Below are 27,632 nucleotides of genomic sequence, written 5' to 3' on the forward strand. Positions count from 1 at the left end.
TCAGGAACTTAGCAGGAACTCCTCCATGTCCTCTGATAATTATCCATTGAATGCCCATCAGTTGGTGCTCTGATAGATGCTGGGGAAATAACAGTGGACCAGACAGCCCTGCCCTGAACGAGCTTTCAGTTTCCTGGGGGAGGCCAACAAGTAAAGCAGGTAGATATAGTACAGTTGGGTGTGGTGCTGTGATGGGGTACGTGGTGGCCTTGATATGGAGGAACAGAAAGTGGGACTTAACCCTATGGTGTTGGGTCTGGGGAAGCCTCTGAGTGAGGGTGATATTTAAGCTGAATTCTAAAGGATGAGTGAAAATTGGCTTCTAGATAAAAAAGTAATTTCATTCTTTCTTTTCAGAGGATTCAGTCATCTTATTGTCGAATTTTTTCATCAACCAAAGTGGAGGAGAAAAGTCGTATTTTAAGGTATCTCTTACCTGAGAAAAAAGACCTGTGATTCTTCCGTAGATGTATTTCATCATCCTTTTTACTGTGTGTTCAAAACGAATCACAACTGAGTAAACTAGATTCCTACCATCCTTTGTCAAAAGTGTGACTACACCCCAGATCTAAGTGAGTAAGTCGGGGCAGATGTGTCTGCAGTGAGAACATAATTGCCCTGATTTTACTGCATGTTTTAAAAATCCCTCTTGGCCTAGTTACCCAGGAGAAGGAATATAAACTCAGCTTCTCTGCACACCCAGAAGGTTCAGAGCACAGACCAGGAAGCACAGGGGCCGGAAGGTATCACTGCAGCATCTTTCAGCCACGTTGACTCAAAACAAAGCCATAGAGGCTAGTGAAATTGCAAAACTGGCAAAACATGTAGATTTCATGAAGTCAGTGGAAATGATGTTAGAGAAATGTTGAAATCACAGGAAAGCCATGGTGAAATAGGTACCTGGCAGAGCAGGACCAGAAAACAACTGGAAAAAAAACCCCCAAAAAACCCAGAAAAAGAAAAAGAAAATTGACAAGGATGATGATAATATGTGTTTCAAAAAGAAAGATTTGAATGTCAAAAGACTAAGAGAAAACTGTTGAAGCACTCAAATGTTTTTTAAATGACCATATCTATATTATTCTAAAACTATGTGAAATAAGCTATCAAATAATTTTCCTGAAAAATTATACCCAAAGCAACATGATTCATTTTTCATTCCATTCTAAGTTCTAGAATATGGTTGCCTTTACAATACATAGATTCATTTCTTCCAGATAAAGTCCTAATCGGTTTATCAATTTTGACTATAAACTTGCACTCTCAGTTTTAAGTAGTGCCAACCTTCCTCAATAACAGCCTCCCTCTGTGTTACCAGCCTCTTGCTCAAACTTGATTCTCTAGGCCTCTGTGCAATGTTTCCTGACGCCTCAGAGAATAAACCTCCAGCTAGCCCAAGGCCTGCTTCAACCTGGAAGGCTCATCCAAGTGTTCTGCGTCAAGAGGTCTTTTATCAGCCTGCCCTTTGGCTGAACTGTCCTTGAGTCTGAGGTCACTTTGAAGTCTTTGACCTTGACCATGGACTCTTTAAACACTAAGGAAGAAAGAGATATGCTAATTCCATATGCTGTCAGGGAGGAAAACTTTCTCTGCCCACTATCCCTTACTGACAGCACCGGGTTCAGGAGGGGGCCTGTTTCCTGGTCCCATGTGTGGAGTCTTCTGTTGTCCCTCTGGATTTCAGTGTGATGACTTCTCCCTTATAGGGTTCACGCTCCACGGGGGTAGGCGTGCAAGTCTGAAACAGAACATTTCATTTTTCTCTTGTGGCTTATTGACTTCTTGAATTCAAAGCTAAGTTCTGCTCCCTAAGTGAATTGTGAGACCAAAAATGAGCCTTGTGAATTTATCATGTGCCTCCCATGCCCTGCCCTTTCACAGAAATTCCCGGCGACCTCGGGTACCGGCATTGCCCCACTCTTTCACTGGGGTTGATCTGCATCAGACAAAGGCCCAGGGAACACTTCCTAACAATCATTCCTTCCAGTGCAACTTTCACTGGGGCCTCTGCCATATCCTCACACATTGTGTTCTATAACCACCTTACAGGCTTTTCCAACATTCTACCTTTTCTTGTAGTTTCAATTCTAGGTGTCTATATTCCCAGAGTGCTTTGTTGTACGTCTCCTAAGACTTTCAGCTTTTTGTTTCAGATTCTAGCAATCTGTGTGTGTGTTTCCTCATTTTCCTGATAGTCCCCGCTTGTAACAAGCCTTCTACAGAATCTCCCATCTGGAACTATACCTCTTTGGTGGCCAACTGTGTAGCAGAACCCTGGATTCAGCTAGAGTTAATTCAGTGCTTGAGCAGACTTTTGAAATCAGGACTTTCTAAACAAAGGGATTCATAAGAAGTAAGTAAATCCTACTGTTTGTCAATGTGGACACAAATTCACTGGCAAGTCAAGTAATTGTAAACCACAGTGGTTAAGGGCCTGGGCATGTTACTTAAAACTGTGCTTCAGCTATAAACTGGGGATCGTAATAGCTCCTAATTTATAGGGGGGTTGTGAGGATTAAATATATGTAAAGCATTTAGAATAATGCCTAGCATATAAAAGCTCTTAAAAAATAAATATGTGTGTGTGTACGTTTGTGTACATCTGTCTTATTTTGACCACCAAAACTAATATATTGTAGTGATCAACCGTGTGGGCTTTGGAGAAAGGTAGGTCTAAGTTTGAATTCTAGCTTTGCCATTTACTGGCTGTAGGAAACTGGCAAGTTAATAAGCTCCTCTGAGCCTACTCACTCACTTATGAAATGCAAGGAATAAAACCTACCTCACAGGCACATGAGATTTCCCAGATACAAAGCATTTCCTTCGTTCATTCAGTAGATATTTACTGAGCACACACAAGCCCCAGGTATTTTGCCAGGCACAGAGGATAAAGCAGAGAACAAGACAGAGACCGTGTCCCTACAGTGGAATTTGAAGCACACTGATCACTTAGTGACTAGGAAGACCCCTGCCCTCTGTGCACAAGTCCAAGCCTCTGTCCACTTTCTGTGTCTGGTTGGATGCTTTGCTGGACTTGCATCTTGGCTCGCTATCGACTCAGTCCTTTCCTTCGCCCTGGATCCTGCCATCACCTTGAACATCGACACGGGGTAATGAAGCACCAACTTCCCTTGGCTGCCACCCAGCCCCTGGACATTGTAGTTACCTGGAGCCAATCCACACCTGAAACTTTAAATTAATTTAATACCCCACTCTCTGACCACATCCCCCGTTTCAGGTCTTAGTCTCATTGTTTTTTCTTCTCCTGGTTTATTTTTCAAGCCCAACTATATGTATGTACTTAAATCTAATGTGACCATATAATTTATCATCCAAACTGGGACACTTCTGAGAGTGTAAAGGGTACTAAACGTAATTAACAGGTAAAATTCAGGACCATCCAAGCAAACCAGGATTTGTTTCCACTTTCCTTCAACCCTTCTCTTGCAGACAACGTAAAGAGTCTTGCTTTTCTCTTTTCCTGTTGGTATTTGCACTCGGCAAAACCCGTGGCATATTTCAGTTCAAGCATCAGCCTCTTCTGCAGCCCCTGGAGAAAGTGACACCAGTGGGCAGATATTTGTGCCATCTGCCTTTGTGCTGCATGTCCCTCATCAGCACCCCCATCTCCCTGTTCCAACAGTTCCTTCGAAACCTTTCTGTTTGTGGCTTTCATCTGTACTTGTTTGTCTCTCCTGGACTCCTTCCTGGGGACTGATGACTAATACCAGTGATTTAAGCGGGACCGTCAAGCCCGGGCCCCCCCCTCCTCATTCAGGGGGTGGGCTTGCTCCACAAGCCGGCAGGTCCCTCGGAGGATCCCTTCCCTGAACCCAGCTGCAGGCTCAGGGGTGACTCAAACCAGGTGAATCGGCATCCTTCCAAGCATCCTTCTGCCAGGGCCATGCCTTCAACCATCATGGCATGCCCACCCTCTTTTTTTTAACCTAAATATCTCCAATGGATCTTCGGTAACTCAGCCCAGGCAATCATTAGCCCAGGGAGCTTTAGACCTCTCTGCCACATCCAGTATCGTGCTTACCATTTTCTGTAATTATCTGTCTATCTCCTCCAGCAGACTCAGGGTTGGTCTATTGCTCTGTTTCTCCAAAACAAGTACTCAGTAAATACTTGATAAATTCCTATTAAGGGTGGAAGGATGCTGGTGGGAAGGAGATCTCTAGTTGAGCTCCTCTCCTCTTTGTGTCAGTTATCCTGGCCAGAGCTGACTCAGTTTCCCTCATCCTCTTTTGTTCTGCTTCAGCACTGATCTGCTCCCCAGGTTGCACCTGCCCTTTGCACTTGTCTAAGAATCCCTTTCCGGCTGCTCAGTCACTGTACTAGCAATGCCACGAGGCCCCTCTTAGCCTGGCTGGTCACTCTGGTCACACTGACCGTCAAATGTCTCTGACCTGACTGGCCAGGTCTCACGTGCACACAGCCTTCCTCTTCATCTGCTGCTGAGGCTCGGGACGGGCAGGGACCGATTTCCTGCCAGGATGGCTGTGGGCTGTTAACCACTCCTGCCCACACCGCCACCTCAGACACAGACTGACCCTCTCTGGGGAGGCTTTTGCTGCCCCACACTTCACAGTCTTCCCCTTTATAGACAAGTTGACAGGAATCAAAGACAATTTAAGTTCTGGTCTCAAGCCTTGCAGTACTTTCAACCTTCTAATCTTTTCTTATCCTTAGATGTGGTTACATAAGCTCTTTAATGCTAGACCCAGGTCTTGTCCATCTTTGTACTGTCTATTGCCCCTGGCACTGTACTCTATATACATTTTAGAACCTCAGTAGATGTTCACGGTGACGAAATAGAAAGGTGACGGCACTCGTTCTGCAGAATGTTAAGCCTTCCCTGCATTATTCCAGAGTTTGGCTGCACATGTTTTCTAAGCAGACTTACCCTGCAGCTCTCAGGAAAAGTAGTCACGTGGCTTCTCTCTAGTGGCAAATGGCAAACTCCATCTCCAGTGTGACGTGCCCAGCCCTGACACGGGCATCAGCATCTGGTGCAACCAGTGTATAATGCTCAGAGCTTATCCTAGTGGTTGGGTCCAAAGTGGGCTTCTTTCCCAGGTATCCAGGATGAGTACAGTGATGACAGGGACACCATCCTGAGTTTCCCAACTACATGCATACCTATTTCTTTTTTTTTTTTTTTTTTTTTACTTATTTATTTATTTTTGGCTACGTTGGGTCTTCATTGCTGTATGCGGGCTTTCTCTAGTTGCAGCGAGCGGGGGCTGCTCTTCGTTTTGGTGCGCGGGCTTCTCATTGCAGTGGCTTCTCTTGTTGAGGAACACGGGCTCTAGGCGCACAGGCTTTATAGTTGTGGCATGCAGGCTCAGTAGTTGTGGCTCGTGGGCTCTAGAGCACAGGCTCAGCAGTTGTGGTGCACGGGCTTAGTTGCTCCACGGCATGTGGGATCTTCCCAGACCACGGCTCGAACCCGTGTCCCCTGCATTGGCAGGCGGATTCCTAACCACTGCGCCACCAGGGAAGTCCCTGCATACCCACTTCTTAGAGGACATTAATGCAGCATAAAGCTCACAGGAAGACCAGGATGAAGTATCAGAGGGTTCTGGGTTGAACAAAGTAAGCAGGTCTCTTATCTTCTCCGTGTTCTCCTACTTTTCTTCTGATCTCACTGGTCAGCTTTCTCAGGCTCCTTGGCTGGCTCCTCCCCTCCACCTCTCCTCAGCCTCTGAAGGTTGGCAGCCCCAGAGCTCTTTCTCAAGTCCCCTTTCTTCTCTGTCTACAGTCTCTCTGGTGGCCTCAGACTTGTGTTTTTAAATAAATGTAGATGCCAGGATTCCTAAATTTTACGTCCAGCCCCAATGCCTCCCAATTTCCGCACTCCTTTATCCAAGTGGCTAACTGACCTCTTCACAGGGAGGTGTAATTAGCATCTCAAACAGAACTAGAACTTAAGCACCCACAAACTATAGTTGAAAGAGAAGTAGGATTAAAGCTCTTTGAGCCCAGGGACTGCTGTCTTAGTTACACCTATATCCCCAGCACCTGGAATATGGAATTGTATCTGGTCCTTAACAAACATTTGTTAAATGAAAGATTTCTTGACTGTAGGACTTTTTAGAACTTTTTAGATGATATTGGGCAATAGAATCTCCTGAGGGTAGCATTATCTAAAATCACTTGAAAGCTTTCTTAAGGAGCACCTAAAAGAGACTAGGATCCTGAGCGCACACCTTTGGAAGACTGATCTGGGTGGGGACATCTTTTTCCCCCAGTACAGGCTGGCCAAAATTAGACGAGCACACCCCGCCAGCAGTTCTTCCCATCTTGGTGGGTTCACAATCAAATAGAAAGGTTTGAGGGTAAAACACTGTGAGAGGCTATCCTAAGTAAAACAGGAAACATGGATGGCACCTCACCCAGCAGGGTGCTGGTGGTTTACTTAGGTAGATGGGAGCTCAATTTGAGTTCATAGTACTTAATGATGATTGTCACTGTGATGAGTTTATAGACAAAAATGAGAATTATATCGCGATATGATGTGCTATGAATAAATATTAATTGCAATCACTATACCCGCATGATTGCAGAAATGTTTTTGGTTAGCTGGTCAGGGAAAAGAGGAAGCTTAAAATTGATAGAAAATTTACCTGTATTGTCTGCAGAGAGTAAAATGCTAGGATGCTAGATTTCTCTGAGATTTTTAAGACCATAGACAAGAATCCTGAACCCCAAGAAGTTACTAATACAATGTTGATCATGGAGGCTAAGATACTAACATAGCGATAAAGACAACAGAACTTCCAAATACCAAACAGCAGACACTGACCTAACACCAAACGGTCCAAATGAGCAGCGACTCCCTGAGAATGAAATCCATTCCTGGCTGGTGAATTTAGAGGTAGGTATTCAGTACCTGGTGAACTTCAAGGTTCTTAGAGGTCCTCACAGGACTGAGCTCTCCAGGGGACTATGAATCACTAGATTCAACAGAGGTGATCTATAACATGGACATTTGCACTTTGATAATGTTTTACTATCCACCAAATGTTTCCATTTAATCCTCAAAATACCCTGTGAGCTATTTCTCAAGAACAATGTGAGCACATAATTGGTCATCAATAAGTATTTACTGGATGAACATTGAATGGTTAGATAAAACATGAAAAGAGAGTACTTAACAAAGTCCCTGTATACAGTGATGTACTGGTAAATGTTGACAACCCACCTTCCCCTTTTCTCATCACTCCTAAAGCCCTGATTTATAGCACTTGCCTATTTCTGTTGTGTAAATGCTCTCACCATGGCTGATTTCAAGCTACTGACACCACTGAAGGAGGAGTTGGGAAGGGATACATAGAAGTGTCTCTCATAAGCCAAAATGAGCTGGCTCCAACATATGTATCGCTTTTTGCAATTACTAGCAATCAATCCGAGGAAATCAGAATTACATGGCAGCTGATGATATGAAATTATTTTCTCTGAGCTACCACATTGAGAAAGACATTGACAAACTGTTATTTCGGAAATGGAGAACACCCGTTTCAAGGACTAGATCAGCCATCCATTTAATTTTATCTTATCTAAAAGGCAAATTATGCTTATGGTTGCAAAGGCACAAGCCAGTTTAAAAGCTTTGGCAGCAGTATTCTGAAACCATGCATTACTCCATGAAGTTATCCCTGCTTCTCTAGAAAATGCAATGTGACCCTAATTTTCCAAAATAGATTGGGTTGCTTATTACTGAAAAAAGAGAAAAAGGGATGACTTGAAGAATGTCTGTGCTTCCAAATTTTGGTAAAAATTATAATACCCTAAACAAACAAAAATTCTAGGAATAATAAACCATTTGAGTTTAAAAAGTTTTTGTTTTTGTTTTTTTTGGTAAAGAATGAGTAGTATGTAAGTTGATTTTCTTCTTTCAAAATGTACTTGAACACCCAAGTTGCTGTTACCGTGGCCCTCCATGTGCACAGCTGGTTGAGTACATGGATAGAGAGGGCCAACAGTATAAGGGACTTGAGCAGCTGTGGGTTTTGGTATCTGCAGATACTGAGCACCAAACCCTATGGATACCGAGGGGCCATGTCCTTTTTTTCCTTCCTCTTTTATTTTTCTTTCCTGAATCCCCCAACCCTCTTCCTTAAGTGACTTTTTATATTGAATTGAAATACGTATTTTATTATGTAACATTTATCAAATAAATTTTGAGGTTTCATCTTCTGATTTAAATTTTTTCCCTTAAGGATCCCCTGTTTAAATATTAAAATAAAGTAAACAATTCCCTGAAGCTGTCAAATTGCATTACAATGTCATTTCTGTCCTTTGAAATTCCTCACAATATCCGTTAACAGTGATAGCTGCACAGCATGATGCCAAGTTTCACTAAGTAATAAAATCGTGGATAAGAATCAAGTTCACAGACAACCCCACTGTTTGGGACGAGGCAAGAGGCAATCTTCTGTGTAAATTTATTTCAAGTCCTTTCTATGACCTCTGAAACTATAGTCTTTGCTCCTTCCATTTGCAATTTGTTTATTTATCAAACGCCTACTACATAGGAAGTACTGGGAATAAGGAAGTAAGTTCCTCAAAGAACTAAAATTCTAGCCAGGAGACCAGCTGAGTTCTGGGACTGACAAACACTGGCGTGTCTCTACAATCTGTGCTTTGGAGTCCAGAGTGGCAAGTGATTAATTTTCTTGGGAAGGATAACAGAAGAGCAGGAGAAATGGTATGGGCCTTTCCTGCTTGCCTTCAAACTCTTCTCCTCACTTACAAAGAAATCTGAATATTTCAAATGAAAACCAAAGTAAGAGCTCTAATTACCTCATGTGAATTTAAAATCTAGGATTCCTAACAACTCTTTTTAACTTTAGCGTAATATTTTCCTTCTATGAAATTATCTTCGCCTAATGGAGAGAAAAAAGGTCTGAAACATCTCCACACAGTCCCCCAACCTCATTTGATTCATTTTATTTGATACTTTTTCCACATCAACACTTTTTAAAATAATGCATTCCCCATGATTTGAGTTTCACAATCATTTTCTTCTCTTTTCTTGCTCTACAGAGGTCTCATGTACAGCGGGAATCAGAAAGGTCTTATCACACACCCTGGCTCTTACGTTTACTTACCGCTCAGCCCAGGTAAAGTTACTTAATCTTGCTGAGAGTCAGTTTCCTATTCTGTAAAATGGGGATGACAATATCTCCCACATGGCTTGTTGTGCAGGTTAGGTAAAATAATGAATATAAATTACACCAAATACAGTGCCTGGCAGATAGTAAGTGCTCAGAACAATATATTATAATGCAACTATTATTTATTGTTATTGTAAAAACAATAATGCACTAGAATACCTAAAAAGTTGGTATCAGAAGAAAATATTGAGAAACTAAAATAACTCACAAAATTGATAGTGAACTCCTAAAAAATGATGTTGGCATTAATTTTGCCAATAAAATACCCAACAACAATTTGAAAAGGAGAACTGATGAAGCCAGTCATTCGGTGATCTCGGCATATTTTCCCTACAAGAGGAAGACTTAGGCAAAGTCAGTCCTTTAAATACAGTCTGTCAGGGGTTCCCAGTTAGTCTAGTGTCCCTGCTGGTGGGCAACTGGTACTGACAGCCTGGAGCAGGCTGGTCCTGGATTCACTTCAAGTGTCACATGATTCATCACCCAGTTCTGTCGGTACTATCTCTCCTAAGTCAACGCTTATCTGTTCCTCCCTTGGATTACTACTACAAGTGTCATGAATAAACTAGCTGCCATCAAGGCCTCTCATTTAGATTTTTTCCCCAAACCTAGTTCAGAATAACTTATCTCCCATTAACTCATTTAACTCAATCTTTATGGTTTACGTTATATGGTTTATTGCTTAAGCATACAGCTTTTGTAGTCAGATAACCGGAGTTGATGTTTTGGTCCTGCCATATACTAGCTATGTGACATGACCAAGTTGTTTAATTTCCTGAAGCTTCAGTTTCCTAATACTTAAAGTGGGGAAAATAATACTCCCTCGCTCACAGGGTTGTTACAGTGACAGAGCCCCTAGCATTGTGCCTTGCCTTCAGTAAAAGCTCAGTAAATGTTAGTATTGCTGTTATTTACCATGTGATGTTTAGAAATACATGGAAACCTTATAGCCTCTACCTACCTGTCACCTGTCAGTGTCAATATTTACAAATTAACTCCCAGCAAAATAAATTGCAACCTTAAATATTTTGACTGAAATACAGTATATAAAGAATTGTGGCATCCTGAGAATTTAAAGCATTCTAGAGCACTTGTTTACTTAATCAAAGCTTTAGGAAGTGGTTAAAAAGGATGAATCTTATCTAACAAACTCTGAGAATCCACAAGCAAAAAATTTTCACAAGACATTAGAGGAGAAATCAGAGACTACAAGACCCAAACGAAATGAATCGGAAAACAGCCAGAGAACTTTGGAAAAAGAGAAGTATATTTTAAAATGGAAAGAAGACACAGAAGCCTTAGAACTAACCCAAGGGTTACAAATTCTAATGGCTACACAGCCGGTTTGGGAACATTAATGAGTGAAGCCTGTAGGTGAAAATCAGAAAGGCTGCCTCTGTAGGGCTTGGCCATCCAGCTCCGGCCTGTTCTTACCATGTGGGATTGAGGGCACACGGTGCCCCGCCTCTCTCCAAACCCAGCAATTTAGATGGTTTTAGTCTGAAAATTCTGATATATTACTGTATGTAGTAAAGTGAATTTTTAAAACTGTTTAAAACACTGCATGAGCTAAACAAACACTGGAAAATGCAAGACATATTAAAAGAACAAACACCTCTTTTTTAACAACTGGATTATAACAAAGACTTGGAGGCCTTTATTATAAATTCGGTCATCAAAGGCGGAAAGCAAAGAGACTGAACTGATGTTTATTGACCTCCTACTGGTGCCTTACGTTTTAAAATCTCATTTGACTCTTGCAATCTGTTGGGGAGAACACACTGTTGTCATTTTCCAGATGAGGAAACAGACCAAGGATGATAGAGAAACTTGCTCTTGGCCACACAGCTAGGAAAAGGGAAGCCAAGGTAGAATTCATATTTACCTTGACCTCAAACTCCGCCATTGCTCTGGTGGTCATTAGAATACACCTTGCAGACCTTCAACGACAGGGAGCTTGATGTTTCAAGGGACAGTAGTTGAGTTCGAACTCCATCCTTTTGTCCGTTTGAGGACATGCCTCCCACTGCTGTTCTCAGCCAATGACAGCACGCCACATGGCTGGATGCAGGAGATGGCTCAAGGGCTGCTTGTAGGCCTTGCTCAACCTTTCTTGGTCTGTATAGTACTCTAGGATGTTTCCACCACTTGCTTTTCTCCCTCTCTCCTTCACTGGGGCCAGGCTTGAACTGCAGGCTGAGGGCTCTCCCAGCCTTTCCCGGGCTCCCACCCATTTTCTCTCCCAGGTGTTTAAAAAAGTCACACCTTTATCCATCTGGATGGCTGCTTCTCACAGGACCCTGACTAACAGCAATTGTCAAAAGGCCCACAGGGGCCCTACACTTGCCTGGGAAAACCTGACTTGGTCCATTAGGAAACCTGATAGACACCAATCTTCAAAAGAAACTGCATCCATCCAATAATGACTTTTTTCTTTGACAGCTGTATTTGTTCATAACCTCTTCTAACACCCTGTGAATATGTTAACCAATTGTATGTGACAACGCCATCACCAGCATCCAGGAGCAAGTGACAATCCAGCCCGTGTTAACAGCCCACTTAGCCCCAACTCACCTGGTCCTGCTGCTTGATCCGTCTGTAAATATATTCAGCAAATGGTTTACGAGGAATAAACTTCCCGTCTCCTGCTGTGACATTGAAAACTCCAGCTTCATACACCACTTTGCCTCTTGAAATAGTCACCAGGGGCACCCCATGGCACACCATGCCCTCAAAGATGTTGAAGTTAACAGCCTGATGATGAGTTTTTGCCGAAATGGTCCTGACGTAAAAACAAAGATGTTCCCGATCATTACCAGCTCATTTGACAAATATGAAATATTAAAAGAATGACTTAGAAGAAAATTTAGCAACTCTATTAAGCCATAGCTTTATCACTGGAACAAGTGACTTTAAGGATAGAACATAGCATTAACATTTTATTGCAAAGTAATTACATTTTCTGAGAGAAAAACCCAGTAGATCACTCTTTACGGTGGTTAATAAGGATGGAGCGAGTGGAAGAAGGGCATTGTCTCTCGTTTATAATTTTAAGTTATTTTTATGTATATGTTTAAAGAACAAAATATTAATTATAAAATATTTCAAACATAGATTAGTATGATGAACACACTGACTCAATACCCACTCCACACAATTTTAACTTTTGCAGACACAGTGGAGGTTTCCTCAATACCTCCCTGTCCCTCAAATTCCATCCCTGTCCCTCCCTTCCCAGAGGCAATCGTTAATTGGTAGTTATCGTATATGGTCTTTATTGTGTTGAGGTAGGTTCCCTCTATGCCCACTCTCTGGAGAGTTTTTTTTTTATCATAAATAGGTATTGAATTTTGTCGAAAGCTTTTCCTGCATCTATTGAGATGATCATATGGTATTTATTCTTCAATTTGTTAATGTGGTGTATCACATTGACTGATTTGCGTATATTGAAGAATCCTTGCATCCTTGGGATAAATCCCACTTGATCATGGTGTATGATCCTTTTAATGTGTTGTTGGATTCTGTTTGCTAGTATTTTGTTGAGGATTTTTGCTTCTATATTCATCAGTGATACTGGTCAGTAATTTTCTTTTTTTGTAGTATCTTTGTCTGGTTTTGGTATCAGGGTGATGGTGGTCTTGTAGAATGAGTTTGGGAGTGTTCCTTCCTCTGCAATTTTTTGGAAGAGTTTGAGAAGGATGGGTGTTAGCTCTTCTCTAAATGTTTGATAGAATTCACCTGTGAAGTCATCTGGTCCTGGACTTTTGTTTGTTGGAAGATTTTTAATCACATTTTCAATTTTGTTACTTGTGATTGGTCTGTTCATACTTTCTATTTCTTCCTGGTTCAGTCTTGGAAGGTTATACCTTTCTAAGAATTTGTCCATTTCTTCCAGGTTGTCCATTTTATTGGCATAGAGTTGCTTGTAGTAGTCTCTTATGATGCTTATCCCACTACCGGGCATATACCCAGAGAAAACCATAATTCCAAAAGACACATGCGCCCCAATGTTCAATGCAGCACTATTTACAATAGTCAGGTTATGGAAGCAACCTAAATGCCCATTGACAGACGATAAAGAAGATGTGGTACATATATACAATGGAATATTACTCAGCCATAAAAAGGAACGAAATTGGGTCATTTGTAGAGACGTGGATGGACCTAGAGACTGTCATACAGAGTGAAGTAAGTCAGAAAGAGAAAAACAAATATCATATATTAACGCATATATGTGGAATCTAGAAAAATGGTACAGATGAACCGGTTTGCACGGCAGAAATAGAGACACAGATGCAGAGAACAAACGTATGGACACCAAGGGGAGAAAGCGGGGGTGGGAGGGGTGGTGGTGGTGGGATGAATTGGGAGATTGGGATTGACATATATACACTAATATGTATAAAATAGATAACTAATAAGAAACTGCTGTATAAAAAAGTAAATAAAACTTTAAAAAATTCAACATAGAAAAAATTATACCTTCAAAAGGAAAATTATATCTTGAATTTCTTTCCCTTGTCTGTGGCAAAACTGGAAATTTGAGGACAATAAAAATAACAAAATATGTTGAATATAACCTCAGCATATTTTGTCATGTATTTGCATAGTCATCAGTATTCTCAGTAGTTTATTAATACTTTTCAATCTTACACAGTATGAAATGACTTCTAAGCTGGATATTTGGAAATACTGGGTGTTCGCCTTTCCCTAAATCACATTAAATGGAAAAGGAAAAAGAAAATCTGGCAGCAGTGGATCAGACAAGCATACTCTGAAGTTTCTACAAGCGCTTGCTCTCAGGAATGGATTAAAGAAAAGTGCTTTGCTAAAAATCCCAAGGCTAGGTCAAAGGAATAGCAGCTAAAAGCTCCCCTGAAACCCTAATCTGGAGGGGCGGAGCTGGGAGACTCACTGTGGCGCCTCCAGTGGAAATGAACGACACAACGCTGACCTGGTCCTGGGTTCCAGAATCCTGTACCCAATTATCTGTTTGGTTTCCACTCCTTAACACATCCAAACAGAATTCTTGATTTTCCATGATGACTCCAGCCCACACACTCGAGTTTGCTCCTCCCTTGAGTTTCTCATCTCAGTAAATGACACCCCCAGCCACCTTTCCTCACTCCTCAAACCATCATCAAGCCTGTTGGTTCTACCTCCAAAAAATAAATAAATCCCAAACCTGCCCATTTCTCTCCCCCTCCATCGCTCCCACCGAGTCCACGCCACCATCATCTCTCATCTGGACGACCCCCAACACCTCTTACTGGCCTCCATGTTTCCATTCTTACCCTCCTACACTCCTTACCACCCCCCCACAAAGCTGCTCAAATGATATTTTAAAAATGAACATCAGATCAGGTCACTTTTCTGCTTGAAACCCTCCAGTCTGTTCCCCAAGAGACAAATAACTGTAAAAAAGCCCAGGTAATAATAATCATGAAAAAGAATCTGCTCCCAATGAGAAATACCAGCATGGAAAAGAAAAAGAAGATTTTCCTGTATGTCAGGTAGATACTTTATGACATTCTAGTTCATCTTTATGACACCTCTTCAAGGTAGAGAGTATTTTCTACACTTGACAAGTAAATAAATTGAGATTTAGAGAGGTTAAATAACTTGTCAAAGGACCTACGACTACTTTGATGAAACGGGAATCTTTTCATATTTTTTAAGTTAACATACAATAAAATTTACATTTTTAGTGTTAGTTCTATGACTGTTGACCCCTGGATAGATTTGTTATCCTCACAACATTCAGGACACAAACAGTTCCATCGCCCCCCAAAACTCATACCATCCCTGTGTAGTCATAACCTCCCCCCACGCATAACTCCTGGAAATCCTTGATCTGTTCTCTATCTCCAGAGCAGTCTCTTTTCAAGAATGTCATGTAAATGGAATCATAGAGTATGTAACCTTTTGAAGCTGACTTCTTTCATTTGGCATAACTATTTTGAGATTTATCCAAGTTGTTGTGTGTATCAATAGGTCATTCCTTTTTAATTGCTGAGTAGTATTCCAATGTATGAATACACCACAGAGTGTTTATCCATTCACCTACTGAAGGACATTTGGGTTGTTTCCAGTTTTTGATGATTATGAATACAGATATTATAAAGATTCATGTATATGTTTGGTGTGAACGCTTTTCTTAGTGTAAATTCCCATGAGTGGCATCACTGGGTCCCATGGCCAGTGTATGCTGCACAAAAAGAGCTTTCAGTATCCTTAGGAACCAACTTACTGGTACAGAGAAACATTTAAAAGGTTAACAAATAGGAGGCAGGTACAAATACAACAACAATCATTTCAAACACTAAGGAGGAGGGAAGAGTACTGATCAAATAGTAAGTAATGTCATTAAAGTAGGAAAATGAATAAAATAGTTAAAGGGTTACTAGGTATAGAATGAGTTATGATAAGTTATGAGTTGGTGATGAAAGATACAAACTTAAAGAAAATAAATCTAGGAAACAACATAGAGGAGATTTAGACCTTCAGGCTAGAGTGTCGTTTTATGACCATCACAATCTCTCTTCGATACTTCCATAGTCTGGGCTACTGCTTTCCTGCATATCACAGTTACACTGATGGCAGAAGCTCTTGGGCTTATACTGTACAGTGTTATATAAGCATGTCTGGACAGATGTATTAGTAAGGCTGCTATACAGAGAAAGTAAAATGCATAATAATTCATGCTGAAATGGTTATTTACATACAAGAATGGGAGGCAAAAAAGGGAAAACCCTAAGACATAAAACTTTATTTTTCCAAGCAGGAAGTTAAGAGTTACAGATGCTGTTAGGAAAATAATCTAACAGAAAAAATAAGTTCTATACACAAAAATTGCCATTACGATACCTAAACTTTTGAAAAACTGAAGCATAACAATTTCCCAGTGATTACTCAATGGAACATTGGGCTTCTGTGAAAGACTAGAAATAAGAATACACTGGGGAAGCAAAGAAAATGATAATTATATAATTTAAATGGAAAAAAAGTTACAGAAAGCATGGGAAAATACATATGCATGTGGACAAATGCAAAAGGAAATATACAAATTAAAGTGCTTGGGTGGCCTAGGAAAAAACAAATAAATATGAAAGCAAAAGATCTGTGACAACAAAATATCAAATCAGATTTCTCTGCCGCAGCCAAAACAAAGGCCATTTTTTTGACTTTCTCAGCATTGGGGTTAGCAAGAGAAAGAAGGCAATTAGGCAACATCTAAGTGATTCTCTATAATAAGGTATTATGTCAATGAGGTCAAATTAACACAAAATGTAAATTCTCGGCATTATCACCAGCAGCAAAAAGAATGTGCTTCCACTTTCACATTGGAAGGTGTCTGACAGGGTGTCATTCCTCACCCAACTTTTTCCTTCCAGCCAGAGCTGCGAGTCTCCAGTTCTTTAGGAACTTCCACACTTCTGAGTCTTCCTTTTCCCTGGGTGCCCTTCTCACTGCTCAGATATGCCCCCTCCCTGCCCCAAGACTCTGCTCAAAAATCCTGGTCCCATGTCAATCATATCTCAATAAAGCTGGAAAAGAAAAGAAGAGAAGAAAACAGAAGAGAAAAGAAAGGAAATGAAACAGAAACGAAAGGGAAGGGAAGGGAAGGGAAGGGAAGGGAAGGGAAGGGAAGGGAAGGGAAGGGAAGGGAAGGGAAGGGAAGGAAAGGGAAGGGAAGGGCCAGCTTCTGGTTCCTAGAAGCTGACCCTGACAACCCACGGCAAAACCTTGCATTTTCCTCTGTGTTGTAGCATTATCTGAACCAATTGTAATGATCTCTTGATAATTACAGTGTTTTGGAAATAACAGAACACTAACTTACATGGAATGTAAACATCCAGTCCTAAAGTTCTGCTGTGTACTTAGCATTTCTGGTGAACTGTACAAGCTCATTAGTAATAAATAAATAAATAAATAAAGGAACATTGTTATAATTATCATTCTTAGTTGTATCTTATCCAGTTAGATGAAACATTTGTTTATTGATACCTAAAAATACTTAGCAATACCAATATTATCAACACGATTAAGTCCGCAGCTAAGTACTATTACACCATGTCCTGGATGGTAATGCTCAAATACAGCTGTGTAAGAGTTTGCCCAAGGTTCATACAGCTTGATATTGAAGGAACCTCTGACAGGTTGGAATCACTGCCACTTTTTGAGCATACTGGTGTATCTGTAACCCCGTCATAAGAAGATGAAAAAAAGTGTGGTACATTTTCAATATTTGTTTTCAACAAAAAATAGAATGCAATATCATCATAAGGTTTATAAAATTATTACAAAATGTATTTAACATCTATTCATTACTAGTGCTGTATGGGAGATGTGGTCCATTAGTGGAATGAACACAAGTTCAAAGTCACACAACTGCCTTTCTAAGGACACTTGCTGTTCCTTTGAACATGCTTCCTCCAAGGCAGAGGCCTTCTGTTCTAAGGCAGAAGCCAGAACATGCCTTCCCAGGCCCCTCTGCAGCTGGGGCCCGGTCATGTCGCCTGGTCTCCTCCAAAATGGTGCCCCAGCACCGTACTTTGCAGGGCAAGCTGGTGACTCAGGAAGCAGGTGCTGCAGGATCCATATTGGTGAAGGTAGAGATGGGTCAATCCTGTTTTTCAGGCCAGCTGTGACAGGGGTTCAGCACTAGGGTCCAAGCCCCGCCTCAGTGAAGCGATCCATGGCAACTGAGCCCAGGGGCAGCGCTGGGGCTCTCTACTGCCCTATGGTAGGCCTGGGGCATTGGCCCTGGCTACACAGCCTCTCAGCCTGGTCTTCTGGCCCTCTTGGAGATCCTCTGAGTCACCCAGTTCTTTTAGTACATTCCTCTTTTGTTTAACCACCTAGCGCAGATTTCTCTTGGTTGCAGCTAAGAACCCTGCCTGATCCATCTTTTTCTTTCAATCATCTTAGAAGAAAGCAGAACACACGTCTGGGCTCTAACTAGAAGGGATTCAGTCAATGGGCTAACAGGTCACCGTCCTAAGGTTCAGCAACACTGTGAGATAAATTGGAGCAGGTGACATGGAGCTTTGCAGTGCATTTCAGCCACACACGTGATCCTATTCTGAGGGATGCAGTGTAGCAAGCTCTGTAGTTCCATCCCTTAGCATACACTCTCCCTTCTTCTGGTTTCAGCATTCCCCCAGTTTTTCTTTAAGAAACATCTCTCCCCCATTGGAGATATCTGGCAAGATGGTTAGGCATGGTGCCCTATTCTTCCCTAGCCAAGAGAGGGGGAACTGCATTGTTTCCCGGGAATTTGAATCTTTGGTAGAATGACAAAAAGAAATGTTTTTTTAAGGGATTGGAGGGTGCATCCCTGAACACAGAGCAATTCTGCTGCAGGCTGTCCAGGGCTGCCTTGGACTCTGTCCTTTCAAAGCCTGGAGCACTGACTATTCCTTTGATCTGTGGGCACCCCATGGCCTTCCCACAGAGTGTGGTTTTGCTCATCTGCGTGGAAGTTAGTTGCTATGGTTTGCAACCAAAGATGCTGACTGATGAAGACCTTGTCCTCTGGAGAGTAATTCCTGTAATGAAGAGCCCATGGATGTCTCCAAGGCACAGGTCAAAAGGTCTGCGACTCAAAAAGAAACCAGAAACTATTTTCCACCAAATCTGTCCACAGAACAGATGCGAATGTGGGGCGGTGCTCTGATTCCACTCATCAGTCAAACCAAAGAGCTGTGAGATTCATCATCAAATAGTTTTCAAATTTAACAATATGACAGTCAGCTCAGGAGAGTAGAGAAATACCTTCTCTCTAATTATTGACTGGATGGCTAGGCTGTTGGCCTGTCCTGGTGGTGACAGGAAGGATAGGAATGATTAAAGCCTTCCCGTCTGGTAAGTGAAGCTGGGGTTCCTGGGCCATTAACTCTTCATTAGCAGATTCTCCGTGGTCACCCTGCCCCAAGGGAAAAGCTGCTCTTTGTCAAACTCGCTTTGAGCCTGTATCAAACGGGCACATTTCTCTGCAGAGGGGTGTCAAGGTTGTCTTACTGAGTCCCAATTATACACATCTCCAAGGCTCAAGCCGACAGGAAAGCGGAAGCCTTGAAGATAACATTAAGCTATTTTTCACTGTGTCAATAACTTTGATACCACTCACATCACAGCTGCAGAAAAACATTCTGTCCCTTTGCAAATAGCTTCCTATCAAAGAGCTGCGTGCTCTTACAGATGAGAAAATCACTGAAGCAAAATAGCCTGTGGGAGACTGCCCGTGTGCATTCAAAGAGAACACTGGGGAAAGGAAGATAATTTCTTAAAACAATGTGGGTCTTCCTGACCCCAGAGAAATGACTTGTTTAGGTATTTTGTTATACTGCCTCCAACTCAGCCACTTTGTCCATGGCATGGATGGATCCTTACCAGGTTGCCATGAGAACCAAAAAAAAAGGTTGAAAGAATCATATCAGGTCTATTAGTGGCTTCTTTAAAAATATACCTCATCTCTCTACACTGTGTTATATGACATCTTGTATATTCAACATGAAGGAATAGTAACCATTTAAAGCTTCCCAACAGCACCATGCAATAGACAAGGATGATGAGACACAAAAAGGTGAATAACTCACCCCATGTTACACAGCTAGTAAGTTCATGCAGCTCAGATGAGATAAAAGGCTGGGCTCTTAAGCACTAGACAGTGTTGCCCCTTGAAAGCTCTATGAGAAGCTACTTGGAAAGCATGCAGTCAGTGAAAACATTCTTCATCCACCAGAAAACAAATGGGAAGCAGCTCGTTCCTTACTTCCTAGTGTTTCTTAGTCTGTCTTCTGTTTAGCGGCAAGGGATTTAGGATGCTATTAAAAATTCCTTAAACTGAAATTGGTCATTCTCCATGTGATCATGATGGAAAATATTTTTTTGACGTGTGCTCCCACTGTCTATTTCAGACTACTTCTTCTGTCAATTTCTTGGATGTGACAAGTTATATAAATGGGGAGCAAAGCAACCACATCTCTGGAAATGCTAAGTGGTGCTACTTCAAGTACATTCTCATTATTAAGCAAAGTTGCTGCTCACTGCACCCATCAATCTTCCATCCTCGATGCAGACTTCTGCACCGCCTCCCACAGAAGAGAAAATGGGAACTGCTTCAGCCACATTATTAAATCTAAATTGGACAATAACTTGGAACTCTACTGGTGCTACATGGACAACAAAACACTTAATACAGGTTCATAATAATGCTGCCCAAGCACTGACTTAAAGAAATAAACCCATCGGGCAAGCCGGCTATTTCGTCCTTGGAGTTATGTCATCCAGGTCATGGATGGTGGTGCAGACCATGGTTAGATAAACTGGATTTAGATTCTAGAAAGTTGACCTTGGAAATAGGTCTCACATCTTTCACCCCCTGTGCCTTGCACAGCACTGAGCAAATAGAAGGCATTTTAGATACATATTTGTTTATCTAAAAATAAGTTATTAGCAAATTTTGACATTACTACTTAACATAAATATTTCATGTTCTATATACCAGTTTTCAGAAAGTGGGGAATTAAAAATAATTTAGTGTCTTGAAGGAAGAGGAGCTGAATGGGAATCAGCAAAAGCTAGCATGATACTAGGATGTATGTCCTATGAATATTAAACAGATAAGTTCTTATAGGTGAGGTATGATTATTAGCTTTCGGAAGGTGAGGTTGTTGGCCTAACATATTGGTAAGAGTTAGAAATCACTTTCTGGGATGGGGTGTGGACTTGGTCTTGTAATTACATTGTCACCCTTCCTGGGAGGCTGCCTTGCCCTTGGCAAGATGACATTGTTTGACAGACTATCTAGGGGCACAACTTGGGCAGAAAAAGATGTGCGTTTTCTACACAGGAATACAATGGGTAAAATTCACACACTATCCTTCTTGCAAACCAGAGTCGGCCAGGTATTTATGATTATGTTCAGCTCTAATACCATATTTCAGGAAGAAAGAAGACTTACTGGACTATAAAGGGAAGTCAGTAGGGTTCTCAATAAAGGGATGGAAAAGAGAACGCTGGATCACGTAAATGTCTGGGGCACTTCTAAACTTTACTCTTTTTTTTTGAAACGAAAAAGATGACCTATTTTCCTTCCATCCCTGCTGAGGAAAATAAAAAGAGGTAGTGAGCAGAAATGCTGGCAGATGAAATGTAGTTTGACACTGGAAAATAACTTCGTGACAATCGGGAGTGAGGTGTGTTAGTGAAGAACAAGAGCAAAGTCTGCGGCCAGGAAAGAGATCCGTGGACACAGGCGGCCAATGAACTGTGTGAAATCCACCAGGATGGGCTACAGCACCTCCTCAAAAGTCAGAGAGAATTTCCGGCTTCGCAATCCTAAGAACAGAGCCCTGGCCTCCAGCATTCCCGAGAAAGTGATGAGGCAAACAGAACGTCACATGATTCTATTTCCAAGTCACTTCAATTAGGGGCCCAGCAAGTTCCAGGTGTGGTCAATGTCCATTAAGCTATATTCTGGGTTCTTCCATGTGCACGCCTCACCTAATCTCTCAAGCACTCATTATCTCCATTTAACAGACGAGGAAATGGAGACTGAGAGGGGTTGAGTAAATTGTCCGAGTTACACAGGAAGTATGCGGTCGGGAGGAAATAAACACGGGCAGGCTGAACCCCCATTCCACCCTCCTTCACCACACTCCACCATCCGTGAGCACCCCCTGCTCCAAGGATGAAAGCACTACATTCTTAACTCATTAAAAAGGTTACCAGAGACAACATGTTAACCGCTGGGCGGTAGGTATGCCTTCCTTCCCTGCCTTTTGGGGCAGCTGTAACTTTGCAGTGTTTAAGAGATTAGTCAACAAGTCAACCAGGCCTGCTCTGGATCCCAGCTCTGCCCTCTGCAGCTGTGTGATTTGAAGCAAATGAATAACCTCTCTGTACCCCTCAGTGTCTTCACCTCAAAACAGATAACCACGTGGATAATGACACCCAGGCCTCAGAGGGTGGAAGTGAAGCAGCGGCCAATGTGCAGCTCCAATTATCTGTGGGCTCATCTGGCGTGAGGAGCCACTGGGGCTGAGCCTGGGCCCAGTGTGTGTTTGGGTCCATGACCAAAGTTTGACATCCACGCCACACCAGCAAGGGCAGAGGCAACAAGAACAGGCACTGGTGTCACTCCGTCCACCCTGTCGGGCCCAGCTTGCGCTTGTGGTTCCACCTTGTCTCTGCACTTCCCACTGGACCTCCATCTTCCCCTCCCGATGGCCTGACCGCTGGACTTCAAGCTCCAGCATCAGATGCAAAGACAGCAGCCTTGCAGACACTGATCAACCAGCTCCTACAGTTGTGAAAGGTCAAATCATATATACATACATGTATGTGTATACCTATGTATATATACATGTGCACATATATCTACACATACACATATATGTATATATGCATGTGTGTATACATCTGTATCTGTATCGATATCTGTATCTCCAGGTGGTTCCACTTCTCTGTTTGAACCCTGACTGATATATCCTGGATGGGGTGCTTCTGGGATTGTTCCTTGCAGGCATCTATCTCTCTTTCCTTGTCTCTTGCTTTGACATTTTCACTTGCTTTTCTTACATTTGCTAATAGCACCTCAGTGGCTAAGAGCCATGGCCCAGCCATCTATGATGAACATGACAATAATAAATAATAATATTCAGTTGCAGCCTCTATTTCCTGCTTGCTTATTTGTCAAACCCTATGCTAACATCTTTTCACACATTATTTTATTTAATCCTTACAATCCAATGGAAGCAGGGTTTTTTAAATACCTATTTTATAAATGAAGAAATTGAGGCTCAGGGAAGCTGAGTAACTCACCTAAGATCATAAATAAGGTTCTGTGTGCCTCAAAAACAAAGCACTTAACCATCATGTATTGCCTCCCACTGTAAGTGATCCATCCAGAACATGAGTCTGGAGCAAAATGCACATTTATATGAAATTTTACCCCATCTTCTTCCAGAAACACTAAAGCACCTTAAAAGGAAAACAATGTGAGGTAGGATAATTAGGGATAAAAACAGAGCAGAGAAACTCTAGAAAAGAAGCTGGTACCAGGCACCTGTGGGTAGTTGAATTTAAGTCTATATAGGAGATTAAACTCACTAGCATAAATTTCTATGCAAAACCTTTCCCACAAAATAGGCAACCAAAGAATGAATCAATTTTAAGGCATACTGTCATGTTTTATTTTAGACCTTGGGTACAATTTATTCTCATAATTGCCAGAAACCACAAGTGAGGCATGGACAGACTAGGAGGCTTGTCATATATTTAGGAATTAGAAATGCTCTTATATAAAAATAGAACAACAACTTGGGTCTTCTATCATACTGCTGAAAGCCATGCTTGGGTCACTAAACTCTTCTTGTCTCTGGTTTATCACTTAAATAAATGAGGTAGAATTACTAATTAGGCTTACAATGTTACCATAAAGAAAGTTAGGTTCTAAGAAATGAGCTTCCTAAGTCCAGAATGATAAGAACACTATTTCACAGCTCTGACCTACCAGCCATACACAACTCTATTTGCTTCCAGCTTGAGGCAAAAAAGAAAATGAAATGAAGTCAACTTGGTGGAACATTGTAGAAAATCTCTATCCATCTATGTGTTTATCTCATATTCCATTCATTTAACATGTATTTATTGATCACTACTCCATGCCACACACTGTTCTAGGCACTGGGGATGCAGCAGTGAATAAAACAGACAAAAATCCCGACGGGAACTGACCTCACACTCTAGTCAAGTCTATTTCTGAATTTGCAAGGACCTCTTTGTTATAAATATGACTCTAACATATGAACAAGGTCAATTTTTCAATAATAATAACATGCATATAGGTCCTTACAGTTTATGCAAAACACTTTCATGTAACTATAGCATTTATTTCTCAAAAGAACCTGGGGAGTTTGCAAGAAATAAGACAGACCCCTTTAAATGAAGAGACAAATAATAACACTTTACCAAATGAAAAATGAACAAAGGACATGAACCGATATTTCTTCGTAAGGAAAAAAACCCAATGACTAATAAACATGGAAAAATATTCAACTTCCTTAGTGCTCAAATATATGCAATTTGTAGCTGAAAGGTAAAAATTTTTACCTGCAAAAGTAACAAAAATCAAAGGGAAAAAAAAAAGATTGTACCCAGAGTTGGTGAGGAACCATGAGGAGGTAACCACATACGCAGAGAACCCTTAAATGCATATACCCTTTGATATAGTAATTCTGCTCTTAGTAACTCATCCAATAGAAATAATCAAAAATTTGGATTTAAAATAGCAAAAGAAAAAAAAAATTTTAAAACTGTAAAAAGTAATCCAAGTTATAACTAAAATAAAGAAATTAGATAGAGACCCTTCTCTGGAGACCACTGCCCCACAGGGTCAGACATCCAACACTGATTAATGGCCCTTTGCAATGTGACATCTAAGGGGCATTTTACCTAAATTGCAGGTACAACTGCACCCCACTGACACGCCAATCGCAAACTAAATGTGCAGAAGTGGATATGCATAAACAGGAGTGAAACTATGATTGACAAAACAAACTGGAATTCTGGAACTATTGTTGATTCGTCTAAGCTTTTTTTTTTTTTTTTTCTATAGGTTCTCACTTTATAAAAGTCATTTAGGGCTTCCCTGGTGGCGCAGTGGTTGAGAGTCTGCCTGCCAATGCAGGGGACACGGGTTCGAGCCCTGGTCTGGGAAGATCCCACATGCCGCGGAGCGACTAGGCCCGTGAGCCACAATTGCTGAGCCTGAGTGTCTGGAGGCTGTGCTCCGCAACAAGAGAGGCCGCGACAGTGAGAGGCCTGCGCACCGCGATGAAGAGTGGTCCCCGCTTGCCACAACTAGAGAAAGCCCTCGCACAGAAACGAAGACCCAACACAGCCAAAAATAATAAATAAATTAATTAATTAATTATTAAAAAAAAAAAAAAGTCATTTACTTTGACACCTCCCTGCTAGGTAGTAAATCTCTCGTGTCTTACCACTTTGTATGTGATAATGATATTAATGTTGCTTAAAGTTTTACCATATGCCATGCACCACGTTGAAGGTATTATCTCCTTCCAACAAGGCCCAGAGCTTGGCACTATGATTAGCATATCTACATTACTGTGGGTCTGAGGGGAAACTGAGAATTGAAAAGGTAACTTGTCCAAGGTCATGCAGCTAGTATTTGAGATTTGAATCTAGTGACCCACTTCTGCTCTGAATCCCATGCCCCTTAACTACTGTGCCACACACCCTGACCTTTTACCTTATATTATAGTTATTTGAAGAGTTTTTAAAAAAATTTTATTTAATGTGTCCAATCAGGTCCTAAGTTATATAAGGGGAACACATTTCTCACTCAACTCTGAGTATGATATTTTGCACCCAGTTGGCACTCAATAAATGCTTGGGTCATAAATGAACAAAGCTGCAGTTGTTTTGAAGTCATTTCTGACTCCTTTACCTCATTCAATTTTCAATCTTTCTCCTGGTTGTTAGGAGAACTTTTCCTCCCTGGGGGAAAAATGTCTTAAACCAATTTTTTCCCCCCATTTTCCTTGCCATCATCTTGTTTGAGGCCTTATCCCCTCAAGCCAGACTCCACCAATAGCCTCCTGACCATGCTTCCAGACTCCAACCCATCCTGCCCACTCATAACCCTAAAATACTATTTAATCAAGGTTTCCCAACTGATGAGCCCGGATGCAAGATTGAAACTCTGAGATCCCAGGGTGACCAGGTGTGGGCAGAGCTCATAGGCTAGTCACCTTTGACCAAAAGTATTCTCCCAGGTGACAAGCAGTCATTGAGGATTTGTCTGGACATGAGACTTTCAGTGCTATGGGAAAACTGGGAAGGTTCCAGGCAAACCAGGACAAGTTGCTTTTGCTATATTCTCCTCCCAGTCTCCAAATCCCTTTCTCTTTAGTGCCGTGTACTCTACAAATAACCATTTTCCACTTATGCCATGTAAAAATAGGGAGGTACAGATTTAGATCAATTCAAATCCTCACACAAAGACATTCAATAGCTCGTGCTGCCGAAGAGAAAAATCTTCTGTACTCAAACTACCATTCAAAGCCCTTGGCAGTTTGGCCAGGACTAATCTTGTCTCCAGCTGCCTGCCACCTTGACCCCTCTGCCCAGCCTCCTGGGTCTCTTGATTGCCCACTGAATTATCTTTTCCATTTTCCCTCATTTATCCCTGACTTCTCCATCTGGAGGGCTTTACTGCCCCCGTCTACTTATCCAGAACCGTCCCCAAGGATTCAGCTAGGTCAAAGCCCTTTCCCAAGCCCAACCCAGTCTTCTGTGAAGGCTTGATGACCTCAACTCAGGACAATTATTTGGACCACTCATTGGTAGGAGTCAAGCACATGAGACCCTCCCCACTTCTTGAACTGATGTGTTGAGCGCTTCTAATTTTCCTCTTCCAAGAGTTATCTTATCCTTTCCCATGTTTATATCTTGTCTGTCCAACCAGAATGCAGCCTCTTTGATGGTAGGTGTTAAATCTTATATTTATGTCCCTCACAGCACTTAGCAACGCTATTTCTTATACAGAGTGAGCACGCAATAAATACATTTGTAGGTAACCGGTTAATATTTTCTCCTCCCATCCCCACCATGCGAGGAACTCAGCAACCCTTCCGCACAGATAAATGCTCCTATTTTCTGTGTGTGGCTAAACTGCCTTTTCATTTTTCTGCCTCCAGACTCTTAGCTTTCCTTAAATGCCTGGGTAGGAGAATAGAACCAAGAGCAAAGTATAAACATGTCCCTCCTTGGTGATTAAAAAAAAAAAAAAACGGGCAGAATCACATTGGGGTGGGGTGGGAGGAGGGGAGACAGGAAGGAAATATTATATCAGAAATGTAAAGAAACCACCGTTAAGAAATTTTGGAGAGACAGAGAGAATTCCAAATATAGGAAAAGAGATAGAGAAAAGGTAGGGAGCAAAGGGCTTCACAGAAAAGAAGAAAATAAATAAAATGAAGCTGTCTGTGTTAGAATGTGGCCAGAGACGCCTGCAGGAAGGCCTGGCACAGACGCCAAGCTCTGCGTGGAGGGGCAGCCTGCGTGACCCCCTCCAGAAGGCCGCCGGGGAGGTCGCTGCCCAGTCCCAATTACAGGACTGAAGGCAGGCACAGGGAACTGATGGAGATTTTCCTTCAGGCAGCATCATCTCGGCATAAAAAGCAAGACTGATCCATTTCTCTTCCAGCCAAAAAGAAATCAAGTTGGACAAAGGAAATTAGGCAATAGGTTTAATGTGACTCCAGCTGCCGCTGCAAAATCAACTTAATGTACCTTGACTCTCCTTCCCCAGCTCTCTCTGCTTTGCACAGCCCGCTCTTCTGGGAGGGCACCGAGTAGGTGTTCTGCAGGCACAGGAAACCTTTTAAATGGAAAATGTCCACTGTCCTCTGG

At 41.7% G+C, this 27,632-nt stretch overlaps 1 protein-coding gene across 1 annotated transcript in view; it reads right to left on the bottom strand.

The window, feature by feature from the left end:
• Positions 1-1,421: 1,421 nt before the first annotated feature.
• LOC309664496 (dihydropyrimidinase-like) overlaps positions 1,422-27,632 on the bottom strand; it is a 78,334-nt gene continuing 52,123 nt past the window's right edge. The window contains 2 exon segments of the mRNA XM_082470012.1: positions 1,422-1,738; positions 11,760-11,967. Coding sequence (XP_082326138.1) covers positions 1,622-1,738; positions 11,760-11,967 — 325 coding nt within the window. The 3' untranslated portion in view covers positions 1,422-1,621.

Source organism: Balaenoptera physalus (genome assembly GCF_965194825.1).
Source record: "Balaenoptera physalus genome assembly, chromosome: 7".
Lineage (NCBI taxonomy): Eukaryota > Metazoa > Chordata > Mammalia > Artiodactyla > Balaenopteridae > Balaenoptera > Balaenoptera physalus.